Source organism: Nilaparvata lugens, chromosome 2 (assembly GCF_014356525.2).
Source record: "Nilaparvata lugens isolate BPH chromosome 2, ASM1435652v1, whole genome shotgun sequence".
NCBI classification, from domain to species: Eukaryota; Metazoa; Arthropoda; class Insecta; order Hemiptera; family Delphacidae; genus Nilaparvata; species Nilaparvata lugens.
Window position 1 is genome coordinate 30943258 of NC_052505.1, and position 14116 is coordinate 30957373.

General features: G+C 36.0%; 1 protein-coding gene across 1 annotated transcript; it reads right to left on the reverse strand.

Annotated features, from left to right (window-relative positions):
• Positions 1 to 10330: 10330 nt before the first annotated feature.
• Positions 10331 to 12444, reverse strand: LOC111056535. The gene is made up of 2 exons (XM_039420997.1): positions 11956 to 12444; positions 10331 to 11133 (listed from the first exon to the last, which is right to left on the reverse strand). Exons 1-2 carry the CDS (start codon positions 12358 to 12360, stop codon positions 10777 to 10779), a joined length of 762 nt encoding a protein of 253 aa, XP_039276931.1. The 5' UTR covers positions 12361 to 12444; the 3' UTR covers positions 10331 to 10776.
• Positions 12445 to 14116: the final 1672 nt, after the last annotated feature.

Sequence of the window (14116 nt, forward strand, 5' to 3'; positions counted from 1 at the left end):
ATACCATTGTTATCGCCCAATTTGAATAAAAAAATTATGTATCATTTTGCATTCTGTATTATCATTTTCCTCTAATTTTCTCAATGAATATTCGTTATGTTTATTTATGATTTGTTTTTACATACAACTTAACAAATCTCCTTTGTTTTTTTTTTTTAAATTCGAATAACTGATGAACCAGTTTTCATTCGTTATCGTCTATTTTCAAGATCCTTAGAAATAATATTAAATTTTTTCACAACAATTCTCTTTCTATTTCAGATTGTGTTGGTTCTCAAGTTCTGTTTACTAATTATACCAACTGATTTATCTGAAATGATGAACAGATACACTATGTGAAGATAAAGTGTGTATATGCAGTTGATTATTGAAAGCTTGTCCAGAGGATCTTCAGTCCTCGAGCAAAGCGAGATTGAACCGTTTCAAATTGCTTTGCTATTATTTCATTCTATCTCATCGCTGTAGTTTGAATGCTCAAATTTGAGCTTTAAATAGGACAAATCTTTTTAGTGAGTCATCTATAAAGACTATAAAATAATACTGTATTACTTCACTGTCTTCCCGTGTCTTTGGTAGAAGGGTATTGATTATATTTTAAGTGTTTTCGTGAATTTTACTATTGTCCTTTGGAATATAACCTTGACTCCACTAACTATGCATGATGTTTCTGCTGATCATCTATTTTATTCTAGAAATTTATCGCGATTGCTGTACTTCCCATAGGATACTTTTCCATGAGCTCTGAATTATCAGTTCTTAGTAATTATATTATTATTTATTTAGTTGTTCCTTTCTATAGAATGGTTCAATTTTTGTCGTTGAATAAACTGAGTCTGATGCAGATTGGATGCTCCGCTCACTTTGGGCGTTTCTTGTCTCGTCCAATGACAGCCCTCAGGTATTATAATTCAACCAACCACCTTTCATGACTCCATTTACAATAATATTTTTCTTTTTGTTTCATATTCAAGCTTCAATTTTATCAAGGAATAAGGATTGGTAATGATAAAAACTGTGACTATTTTTGAAAAAAAGTTGTATTTGATGATTCAGAGTGATTCCAACACTACAATATTTTTCTGTTAATACAGACTACAGATAGTAGGATGAGGAGGTGGTTACTTGCAAAACTAACATCACAATCAAGGAAAATATCAGACTGAAAATAGTACTTTCGTTATGAAAATCTGAAAATCTTGAAATTTGAACGAAAATTCAAAAATACCGGTTTCGTTAGAATGCTATCATCTTACATTATGCTGTTGAATATTATTGAGTTTTTGGGCAGCTCCCCGATTCTCTGTTTAGTTTCTCTCATCATAAAGTTTTTTCCTCTCTGTAACAATCATCACGTATGGAAAGTCACAATAAAGATAAGATGAAAACTGTGCAAGAAAGTCGGAAAATTGACTCAAAATTGAACACAAAAAGCAATGTGATCTAACTTATTCATTGCTTATTACGTTTGTAGCAGGCACTGAAATCTTTCATGTTTCTTCTCTCTTCCATTATCTTTCTTTTACCCTCCAACCTTCATCCTCCAATCTCAATCTAGTTCGTCTAGACTTGACCTTGACTCGATTCATTTTTCTCGAACTTCTTTTTTTTCTTCTTTTTCTTTTTCTTCTTCTTCTTCTTCTTCTCAATCCACCTATTCCACATTGTTCTGTTTCGGCACTTCTCCACTCTTTTTGTCTGTTTTCAACTCCTGACTGTCTTATGATTCTTGTCTCTCAAGGTTCATTCTCATCACATTACTTCATCCTTCATTCATTTTAGCTTTTTATCTCATTTTTCAGTTTCCACCAGTTAACGTCTCTCTCCGCCAACTATATTGTTCTCCTTTTTTTTGTCTTTTCTCACTTTCTTCCCATCTCTTCATCTTAACTCCCCAAATTTTCAATTTTTTTTCTCTCTTGTCTCCTATTATCATTATCTATCTTCACCCTTCTTCTTCTCTTGCCCCACTCTGTGTTGTGCTTATGTTATGTTACGCTGATTTGCTCCCCAAATAGAAGGTGATTGATGCAGCTAGGCTGACTTCGTTTTACAGTGAAAGAGCACATCATTTCTCTTAATTTGGCGTCGCTTTCACGTCTTTGGGACGATGAGCGTCATACCTTGTAGCAGAAATTGTTTGAGACTGGCCGATTGCATCAATCTTTTATCATTGTTATCATCTTGTGTTACAACTTGAAAGACCATCATATTCCAGAATGCGGGTCATACCTTATTCCGTAGATTAGGGGACTCTAACATTTTTTCTAAAGGCAACATTCTAAAATTTTAGCGGAGAGGCGTACCACCCAAGCTTGTTATTATTGAGAATAATAACTTACTACCCATTATTGAGATTATGATAAAAAAAAATCGATTATTTTCTTGAAGAATTTTTCCAATTGCTATCATTATGGATAAAGAACAATATTAAATTAATTGAAACTTGTGAATTCATAAATTTATAGACTAATTCAATCATCCATCCATTTCAGTACAAAATATGAATAGAATAATTATTGAAAAACTTGAAAAGAATGCATATTTAATGGTAAGATCACATTTGTTTGGCACTTGAAATTCTCGCCCATTATAAATAATAATTTTATTCCGAATATAAATGGTTTTCTTAAGCTTCATGAACGTGGCCCGTGTGCCGTAGGTTGGAGACCCCTGCTTCAGATGACAGAAGTATTAAAAAAAATTGTGATTGGAGACAAAAATTAGTATCAGTACGATATTCTGAGAGCTAGTACGAATAAGTATTGTCATAGAGAAACAATAGCGTAATAACTTCACTATTGTTTCTCTATGGTATTGTCCTTATAATATACGTGCATTTCTCACATCTCACCTGTGAGGTGAATCAATGTGGTTCGTTCAATTGACGACTTTGAAGTTTTATGTTCAAATTGATTATGCATAGAATTCACTATCAAGCAAACTCATTTTTGTTCAGTTTTTTGGAGCGGGCTAAGGAATATTTGTAGGATTCTCTCTTTTTTGCCGCTCTCAAATTTGTTAGATGATGGTAGCAGTGCAACATTAGCTAACATTCCCCAAGAGAAGAATTAGCCTCGGAATCTGAGAAAAAAATGAGTCTCACGCCGAAAGTAAAGTCAAGATGTATTGTCTAAATGCCGGCCTTTTTCTGGTCTTTGCACATGAGGTCTTCAGAGTTCACTAGGCTCATTCAGTCGTGTGAAGTTTCACTGGTTAACAGAATACAGCAAACCATATTACTCTGGTAGAATTGAATCTTTTGAAAAATTCAAAAGCTATGATGATTGATAATTCCAAATCAACTATAATATAACTTTGCAACTTTAAAAACGATACAAAATCCAGGAGATTGCAACTATACAAATATCTCCAGAGATCTCAATTCTCTTATATGGAAGGAATACATACTCTAACATCATTCTATTTTTATCGTTTTTACATAATTTCTTATGTACAACTCTGTAAAACAGTCACATTGAATGTTCTAAAGAAAAAATAGTATTTCAAAAATAGTGCATCAATATTGCTACTTCCTCCATAATATGACGCTGATAATAATAATAATCGTTATACATACATCTAGCATGGAATCCGATCATATTAGAGAATGATGTGAAAATCTGGAATCTCTCTCTTGAAAACCACAATAGTTCTATGTTCACAATACGAATACGAATGATAATGGTCACAATACAAATGTTCACAATACTAGTAAGGGATGACAGCAAACTTGTGATGATAATGATCACGTTTATAATGTACAAACATATATTAATCAAATCACCAACTTATATCAATAGCAAACTAAACATACTATTAGTGCACTATTCGCATGGAATTCAGTGTGCCTACAGAGTGCCCTCTCGAGTACCTATCCGAAATTCTAGTGCAGTACTCGTTACTCCAATCTCGCTTTGATACAGGATATCCCAAGAGCTACTAATCATTGATTACTAAGTATGAGTGACTGTATTCAATCACCATTCTCATCATCAACTTGGGGAAGCTATGGAATTCAATGTAACCGCAGTACAATTCAACACAAGATAGGTCCTACCGGTATCTACCGCTATGTTACTAATTGTATGTCACATCTTGTTATTGTGATCCACTTCAAATAGTATGCATTCCTCTTACGTATAACATCATGGCTTCCCATTCAACCAATGCTGACTATATGGAGTTAATATCAATCCATAATTGATGCTCAATTTTCAATTTTCCAGTACACTAATAATACATCATGCACTACTATCAAATCCCAACACCTTAACATCACTCTTTTTTTTCTTGATTTTTATAGCACCAATCATTTTATTCTATAAAGTGCATTACAAAATTTGTCCCGCAGTAGAGAAGGTTTGGGAAAACTGACGGACTTTTTTGCTCGAAATCCCCTCCCCCCTCTCACCCCTCGTCCATCCCTCCGCCCCTTCCCCCCGCCTGTAGGGCGGGGGGTGTTCTAAAAATAGATTTCCCCTTCCCCCTGTCCAGTGGCGGTGAGGGGGATAGAGAGAGAGAGAGATATATCTTTCTCTCTCTTTCTAAAAATAGATTTCCCCTTCCCCCTGTCCAGTGGAGGTGAGGGGGGTAAGATATCTCTCTCTCTCTCTCTCTCCAGGTGAGGGAAAAAAAAAATTTCCCTTTTAGGAGGAAAAATTCCCTCTCTCCACTGTCAAATTGAAGTGAATCCATATTTCTACATCTAATGCTATGCTGACAGATTGAGGTGAATGATAGATGTGGGGAAAAAATCTCTTTGAGAGGGAAAAATTCCTTTGGTGTCAAATTAAAGTGAATTCATATTTCTACATCTAATGCTATACTGACAAATTGAAGTGAATCCATTTCACTCTAATGATATACTACGATGACAGGTTCAAGAGATAGAGATCTCCTTCTTTTACTCGTGCCATCTCTTTCCCGCACCCTTTCCGAAAGGAAAGGAGATAAGAATCAATTGAGAAATTCTCTCCCAGTATAGATGAGAGGGAAAAATTCCCTTGGTGACAGATTAAAGTGAATCCATATTACTCTAATCCAAAGTGAGGTCAATGACTCTCTCTATATCTAATTGAATTGAGAAATTCTCTCTCATCTAATGCTATAAATCTCTACGTTCTTTTACATTTTTTATCTGCAATATCGTACAAGCATTTCCAAAGTTCATCGGAATTTTTAACAACAGATAATGACGAATCATTTGTACAATCATAATGTAGATGACCGCTGTCTAGAATATTGAGCAGTTCGAAAATCTCAGATAGAATCGAAAAGTGTACATTTTCTGTTTTTGTTAACGGTAAATCAACATCTTGACATCCTGTTGAAAATTTAATATTCTTCGCAATTGAATCAAATTCATTAAATGAAATTGACATCAAGAGACGAGATAATTTTTTGAATTTTGAAAAACCATAACACTGCATCTCGCAGATGTTTGACGTGACTCGAATGAGGGGGAAAGAATTCTAAATTGATGAGATGCACGTGTTATAGGCGCACGTGCACTAAAGATTACCCCACACGTGCTGTCTGCTCTAGCTCTAAATTGATGAGATGCACGTGTTATAGGCGCACGTGCACTAAAGATTACCCCACACGTGGTGTCTGCTCTAGCTCTAAGCAGCAACTAAACTAAAAAACGTGAATGGGATATCGGAATGAAAAATCGTTTGAAGGCAGAAAACGTTTATTTACACATTTCACTACAACAATACATAACTTCATCTTCAATTCTAATTAGCTTATCTATACATAAATTATGAGGACGATAATAACATAGATAGTCTCTTATATCATTTAAATTCACCGTGCTTAGAAAAATGTCTTTCAATTGCTTCGCCAAACTATAATTTTCAGGAGTTGATTTCCTAATTGCACTTTCACACTCATCGTACCAATCAATACAGTTTTTTAACCTCACTTCCAATTCGTTGTCGGGAGCCAACCACTTTCTCGGATCCATGTTGTTGAGCGAATGAAGAAAACTAAGTGTAGGCAGGAACTATTATAGAGTAATTAAGTGGTCTTTCTTCATCAATTGACGATAGACAACATGTACGCGCTTTATGCAGTCTCAATGCATGCAGGCAATAAACACACTGTAGATCCTTTCCGTTGTAGAAGAATCCATAACGAGCAAAGTTTCTTTTCTGTGAATTTGTGTACATTGGAGCCATTTTCATACTTTGCATTCGATTGTTTTCGCACAAGAAATTATTTGTTTGATACATATTTTTAAACAACAAAGAATTATAATGTTGAGCAGAGAATAACGCACAGCGAGAATGTGGTTTATTTTTATGAATGTTGCATGCAGCATAACACCATGAACTAGTGAAAAAGCTGAAATCAGGTTTTGGAAAATCCTCTGGTATGCATTGTACGTTGCTATGCAATCTTCTTAAAAACTTTGCTTTCTCAGTTCCTTTTGTGAAAATTTTCTCATAAGCTGCAAGGTAATCACGTATTAATGACTCACTGTATTCTAAATCTCCATCTTCCCATTTTATTTTATGATAGTGACGTTCTAACCATGTTACATCGTTATACAATTTTGCACTCAATTCTGTCTTTGCAAATGGTGATTTGAAATGGAACACAATATAATTATTAAACTGATCAATTATGGCAAGTTCTTTCACAATAATTTGATTACAATCTTGTTTAAACCAGTGAAGATCAACCGTAGCAATTTTAGCACTCGCTTGACCTTCTTTCTCTTCGCGGGCTTTGTCTCTCCCCTCAGCGGCGGCGGCGGCGGCGGACTCCTCAAATCCTCCTTTGTCCTCCTCCACCTGCAGCGGCTTCGGTAATCCTTCGTCTCTCCCCTCCTCCTCCTCCTCCACCTCCAGCGGCTTCGGCGTACTGCACCTTGCTTCATAATAGAAACTATCAAGATCGCACTGAATACCAATAGAGCGAGTTTGTGGCTTGTCCAAAATATCAGAACACAAAGAATAGGACATGTTGGCTGTTCAAAGGTGAAACTGATAATGGCTTACATTTGTCGCAGTACACACCTTATATAACCTGCAGTGATGCACTCTATCAACAAATTACTGAACTTCTTTCACCATACTCGTGAGAGGTGTGTATTCCATCACACGATCGCTAATTAAAACGCAATACGCGGAAGTATTTGCAGGTACTGCACTTTTAAATTCCATTTCAATACGAACATCTGTCGATGATTTCAAATGACTTGGTTGGTGTGAACAATCTACAACAATCAGCGGTGTTGATTCACAAAATGTTTTAAAATCGATTTCTGTTCCGAGTTCGCTATTGATTGAATGATTATAATACGAGGGCGCGAAATCCAAGAACATCCGGTATAAAACCTCCTTCTTACCTAGCAGATTTTCATATGGATAATACTCACTGTTCAAATATACTTTAACATTGTAAATACCGCAGCTATCGAAATTAGATATTGATTTTTTTATTTTATTCTTACGATCAGTTTGAAATGCAATTATAACGTATTTTGGACTATCAAAACTCGATGTGGTACGAACTGCCCAAGAATGGTTAAGTGAATTTTGCAAATTTGGTAATTCACAAATTTCCCAATGGCGGAAACCTAATTTCAGTGGAGTGTCAGCATCGAGCAGTCTCAAAAATTTCAGTCTTACATGATCTTCTAAAGTTATGTAGGGCATGCGCCATTGCAGTTTTGTAATTTTCACACTAACGTTTGTTCCGCTTTGAGACTCAACACAATTTAGATCTGTCGGTGACCTCAATAAGACGAGTTCCTGTTTCAAATTTAAAATTATTCTTTGAAAATCTTCAAAAAACGGGAGGATTAATTTCAGCGGAACACAGAAAGTGAATGTATTATCCGTTAGCTCATATCCTGCTCTGTCAAAACCAGCCAAGTGATATGTGTTTTTATCGAGAGTATTTTTCACCAATATAGCTTTAATTGTGGATGTTAATCCAATCAATCTTGATTTAGAAATTTGCTGACCTGCTAATTCATATCGTATTTCGTCAAAAAGGTTACCGATTACGTTACTGCTTAATTTATAGTCTGCTGCAACTGGTGTATCGGCTGGGTCTTTTCCCGGTTTTGTACAGTTAACTGTTCCCTCAATCAATATGAATGATTTACAAGGTAAAGAATAGACATCTAAAGAATTTATGCCAATACGTGCCTCGTCAGAGTTTTTTATTTCCTGTCCCGAATAAACTGTATGAGTGTGAAATTGGAATTTAGTAATATCATTATAAAACTGAAGGTCTGTCTCCACATCCAGAATTTCACTAATTGCCGCCGCTCCCCCGCCTAACATGTCGCCAATCGACTATAAAACCCAACTTTTCTAATATTCTCGCGCTTTTAGCCGACAAAGCACGTTTGTTTTTAGGTGTTGTCGCTATCGCGTTCCTTTCTCTAATGACTTGATTGGTCTTATTCGAACGTGGGTTGAAAATAAGATAACCCATTACTTTTCACGTATGTGCAACCTAATTGTAATTGTATCTCCGCGGAAATCAATAAACGATCCGTTCTGGTCCGTTACCTTTACATTAATAGTTTGAATTCGATGCGTATTCAAAGGTACATAAATAATCGGTGATGGTACTTCGTTTATTAAATAACCGCTAGGAACCTTTGGTAAAAATTCGTAGATTACATGTTTTTGTTTTCCCTCAGAGTAACTGCCGCAAGCTAAATTACACTCAACAAGAATACTGTCAACGCTTGTTATGTTAACCAAATGTTTGGAATAATGCCATTTATTTGGCTGCAAAACAACATTATCAAAACCAAGTATCTTAGCAATCGAATCAGAACGTGTTAAATCAATGGCTTTATCAGAATGAATTTCAATCTTCATAGTATTTACGTTTGCACGTATAATAAGTTTATTCTTCTTGTCATCAATATTCAATTTATTCTTTAAAGATTTTATAATATCCTCAACTTCATATGCACCAGTATCCAACTCGATTAATCTATCACCATATTTGAAGCTGGAATTTGTTCCTTTGTTAATGTTTGCAATACTATTGTAACTGGAAAAATTAATCAATCCAATTTCCCATTCACGATTTTTATCCAATTCTATAATTTCTTGTAAATGTTCATAGAGATCACTTGTGTTAGATCGTAATGTAATAACCACCATCTTGTGTGTTCACCACAATCACTTAATTACAACTGATTTGCAAGAAACAATAATGTAAGATGACCACAAAAATCGCTATTTAATGGTTGCATATGCTCTACATTATAAAATATATTTACTCCATTTTCTTTTTTCCAATATTTGTCCAATTCGTATGGAGGTTGTAAATTTCCAATTGGATCAAAATACCAAACATTAGAACCAATTTTCTTATATGCTACCCAATGTGTCCCATCCTCGCTTTCCCTTGCTAAATTCACAATGGCATTCTCGTTTTTTAGAATTTTTTTGGGTAATGCATCTAGCATATATATGCCTCTTAACCGAATCTGTAATAATTTCGACCAATCAATCAAATCATAATTACTCAATTCTCCTTCAATATTCATGTCTTCTTCTTCTTCTTCTTCCTACTCTTCTTCGTTGTTCTACGTTTCTTAACTTGAGGGAATAAACTCACTCCATATGATGCTGGTGGGGGTGGGGGTAGAAGTCTGCCACCACTTTTAGGAAAAGGCTTCAAAAAATATCCTTTTCCTGCAATATGCTTTTTCAACTGAGCTATAGCTTTGCGTCTAATATCGTTACTATAACTTCTCCTCTCCCCCTTCTTCTTCTTCTTCTTTCTCAAAGTCCCACCAAACGCCGCTTTAGCTTTCATAACGTTTGTAACAAGATAGCTAAGTGCTTTCTCGGCAAGGGGTGTTTGAGGATTTTTGAAAATGTCCCATGCAGCGTTCGCTAGAGCCCTGTCAGCTACCGCCCGAGTTTTATTATCACTATTTTGAGTATAGGCTATATCGTGGGCCTTGCAAGCTTTATCTAACGAATTTATGCCTTGATCACCTCTCTTTAACCTTTCATTAACCTTCGTGCCCGGGCCACACCACTCGTATCCAAGGAATATGATATTCTTCCCCCAGGTTATCAATTACCTTATTTAGAATAGTTGATGTTACATTACCTGCCAAACCTTTAAAAACTCTTGCCGCTGAACTCAAGATTCCTTTACCCCGTTTCCTCGAACTCTGCTTTTTTCTCGAACTCTGCTTTTTTCTCCTACATACCATTTTTCATTACCTTTCAACTCAATGGTTGAACATTAACTGAGGTTAATTAATTAATCAATACATCAACTTGATTTGGTTTAATGTTCAACCAATGAGTTGGAAGTGAATTCATATTTCTACATCTAATGCTATACTGTCAGATTGAAGTGATACATTGCTTGAATGATAAGAATATTATTTCAAATCTGAAAGGTGAATGTGATTTGAAAAGGGAAGAAATGATGCTGGGCCACCCACATCTGTGGGAGCACGAGAAGGAGGGGGCGAGAAGCTGCCAGCGCTTACCTCTAGCGGTGAGTCTACTGAGCATGCTCACAACAAACTATAAAAGACGGGCTCACCTTATTTAAATTATCATTCACAACAGAGCAGCTGAAGCATTTCTTCTTCTTCTTCTGTGTGATATTCTTTACAAACTTATCAACATCGTCAACAACAGGTAAGAATTGAAAACAATTTTTTATCAAATATGCACACATTTTATTGATCTATTCAACTATTCACATACATCTATACAATTCGTAACACATAAGTGTCCAAATTGTATACAGATATAAAAATTGTTAAGCTTTAACAATTTTTATATCTGTCCAATTTGGACACTTATGTGTTACTACTAACACATAATTTTTACACGTTTCGTTGAAATGCCGAATTTTTCCCGCATCAATGCAGGAAGCGAATCTTTGAGGTAGATACACCTCGCATTTGCTTCCTGCATTGATTATTTTTAAAATTATACGTCGGCCGTGCTGGTTTGTGTGCTCCCTCGCCGCGACGATGCGGTATGGTTGATCCTCCTCTAACTCTCGCAGCGGGACCCATGGCTTGGGTAGAGGTTTGTTAACGAGTTCTACAAAGTCCAATTCAGCCTCCTTTATTAAGGGTACGAGAGAGGAGTCCTCATCCAGCATACGTTTCTGTTGAAAAATATTTGATTAGTGTCTTATTTGTTTCAGATCTCTACATCAGATTATCATCGAATTCTCTGCATAAAGTGAGTAATATCAGTTATTGAAATATCATTGTTGCATGATCGAGTACTTTTAACAATAATATCTAAGCAGTTCAAATAATATTTCCTTAGCATCAATTCGGTTCGTAATTTCCTTTACATTCCAAGCACTTCAAATAATATTGGTAACATTGTTGCATGATTGGCTACTTTAAATAATAATAATATCTAAGCAGTTCAAATAATATTTCCTTAGCATCAATTCGGTTCGTAATTTCCTTTACATTCCAAGCACTTCAAATAATATTGGTAACATTGTTGCATGATGGCTACTTTAAATAATAATAATATCTAAGCAGTTCAAATAATATTTCCTTAGCATCAATTCGGTTCGTAATTTCCTTTACATTCCAAGCACTTCAAATAATATTGGTAACAATGTTGCATGATTGGCTACTTTAAATAATAATAATATCTAAGCAGTTCAAATAATATTTCCTTAGCATCAATTCGGTTCAAATAATATTTCCTTTACATTCCAAGCACTTCAAATAATATTGGTGACATTTATGCATGATTGAATACTTCAAACGATAATATCTCATAATACCATTTCTAATCAGTTCGAGGAAATATTGCTTGCATTCTAATCAGTTCAAATAATATTCAGATCAAATAATATTCATATCAAATAATCAAAGACTCGTATGTGCACAGATTTTTTAACAATCAATCACAGAAAAAAAATCTGTGCATACACAAGTTAATAATATTTGTTGAAACTAACCTTTGATTGAGGGAGCACGCTATCCTCTTCGCCGCTGACTTCACCCTCCTCGAAGTCGAGTTTCCTCTTCGCCTGCCTCTGCCTGATGTTGTTCGACAGCGTCGTCAACACAGCACGCCGCGGAGCCCACGTAGCTGCTGGACGCAAGCGTTGGATGGGGCTGTCCGGAATCACCATCTCGCCCCCTGGTGATGTCGGACGGTGTGGAGCGGGTGCAGTGGAGGCAGGAGCGGAGGCGGCAGCAGCAGCAGAAGAGCTGGCACAGGACTCGGCAGCTTTGCGCTGCCAGTAGTTTAGCACATGCTGCGGAGGCGGGCTATCCGGCAGGATAAAGGACGGCGAACTCATCTCGTGTGTGTGTGAAGTCTCTGTTGTCTCTGATGTAAATGGTAATTTTCCTCTCATCGCTCGTGTTTATATAGCATTCGTTTCTCTCTCTGTTCCAGACACGTGCGAGCGAGAGCGTGCCACAAGGCGAAAAAAATTCGAATTTCTCCCCCAACAACAACACGTGCTCCCAGATCGTTATCAGATTGTAAGTATGCCACACACGATCATTTTTCGAATAGCATCCATGTGTTAGAAGACGAAAAAAAAAATCTCGTCTAGAACTTAGCATGAGACATTGCTAGAAATCCCCAATAAAACCCATGATTCTAATTTTGTTAATCAATGTTAGATCCTTCAACATCAAAGTAAGAGCATCTCATTTTTCAAACATGAATCTTGTCAGCGTTTTCTATCATCAATATGACATTTTAATATTTTAACAGTAGCAAAGTTGTTGCATTTCATTTATTTACAATATTGCACACATACTTGATTTTGATCTTTCTTTGTCAATCCTGTTCTAAGCCTGTCTCATCTGCAGAATCTCGAAAAAAATTCCAGATAACTTGATTTAATTGTTCTTCTGTTAAATGAGCATTGTTTTCTATTATAACTTTTTTAATTTTATCGATAGAGTCTTTAAGATGCGCGCACGGACATCTCCATGAATCGGGGAAGTCACCATCGCCCCAGAATTTATCATATGATGAACCGTATAAATCACAAACAAGAATATGATTATAGTTATCACTATGCCAAACTCCTAATTTTTCATAGTCTCTCACAAAAGTTAAATATTGTAGATTTGTCCATCCTTTTTCTGCTAACTGTCCCAATATATCTAGGTGCGTGTCCAAGAGTTCACTTAATTTATATTGATATCTCATTTTTTCTAAAGGAACAGAATGGTATTCACTTAATTGATTAAAATGTCTATCTATAATGAATTGAACGAACAAATCTGAAGACTTGTTCTCCACACCAAACACATTATCCATCTCAGTACACTAGCTTGATGTTGTATCAGCAAAGAGAAGATCACAACTAACAGAGTACCTTGCTCCAGCTTATTATTATTATTATGAAAAGCACACTCTAGCGATAATTTATTGTACTTTATAGCACTCTATTTCTAATAAATATTTCACACCATAGGGGAATAGCATTCTCGATTCAGTTATTAAATATTTCATTGTTTTCACAGCATTTTCTCACCTCTCAACTCGAGTTCCGAACCTCATAACCAGTTGAGCTCTCGTCGAGACAACACAGCTGAGAGGAATCATAGGGCGGTCACCTGAGAGGAATCAATCATAGCATAATCATCTACACCTGTATCCTGCTATCTACACCTGTAGCCCGCTATCTACACTCGAGGAGATTCACGCAGCATCAAGCACTACATGTAAGTACATTTTTACTTTGATTTTATCCTCTGAGGAGGAAAATAGTCCTCCGAGGAGAGGTTTTCTCCTCCGATGACTATTTTTCTCCTCCGAGGACAGGTTTTCTCCTCCGATGACTATTTTTCTCCTCCGAGGACAGGTTTTCTCCTCGGAGGACAGGTTTTCTCCTCCGAGGACAGGTTTTCTCCTCCGATGACTATTTTTCTCCTCCGAGGAGAAAAAACCTTCTACAATATACTGCATGCATGCGATTTATCTTTAGAATATGCTATATCCGGAACATCCAAGCCCCGCTCTTCTTTCTCACACTCATCGTATAAACAAAACGGTAAATGAATTACTTTTTCAGTTGGTTCACCGATAATATATTTACAATAGACACATTGCAGATAGAATGGATTTTTATGTAAGAAATAACCATTTCT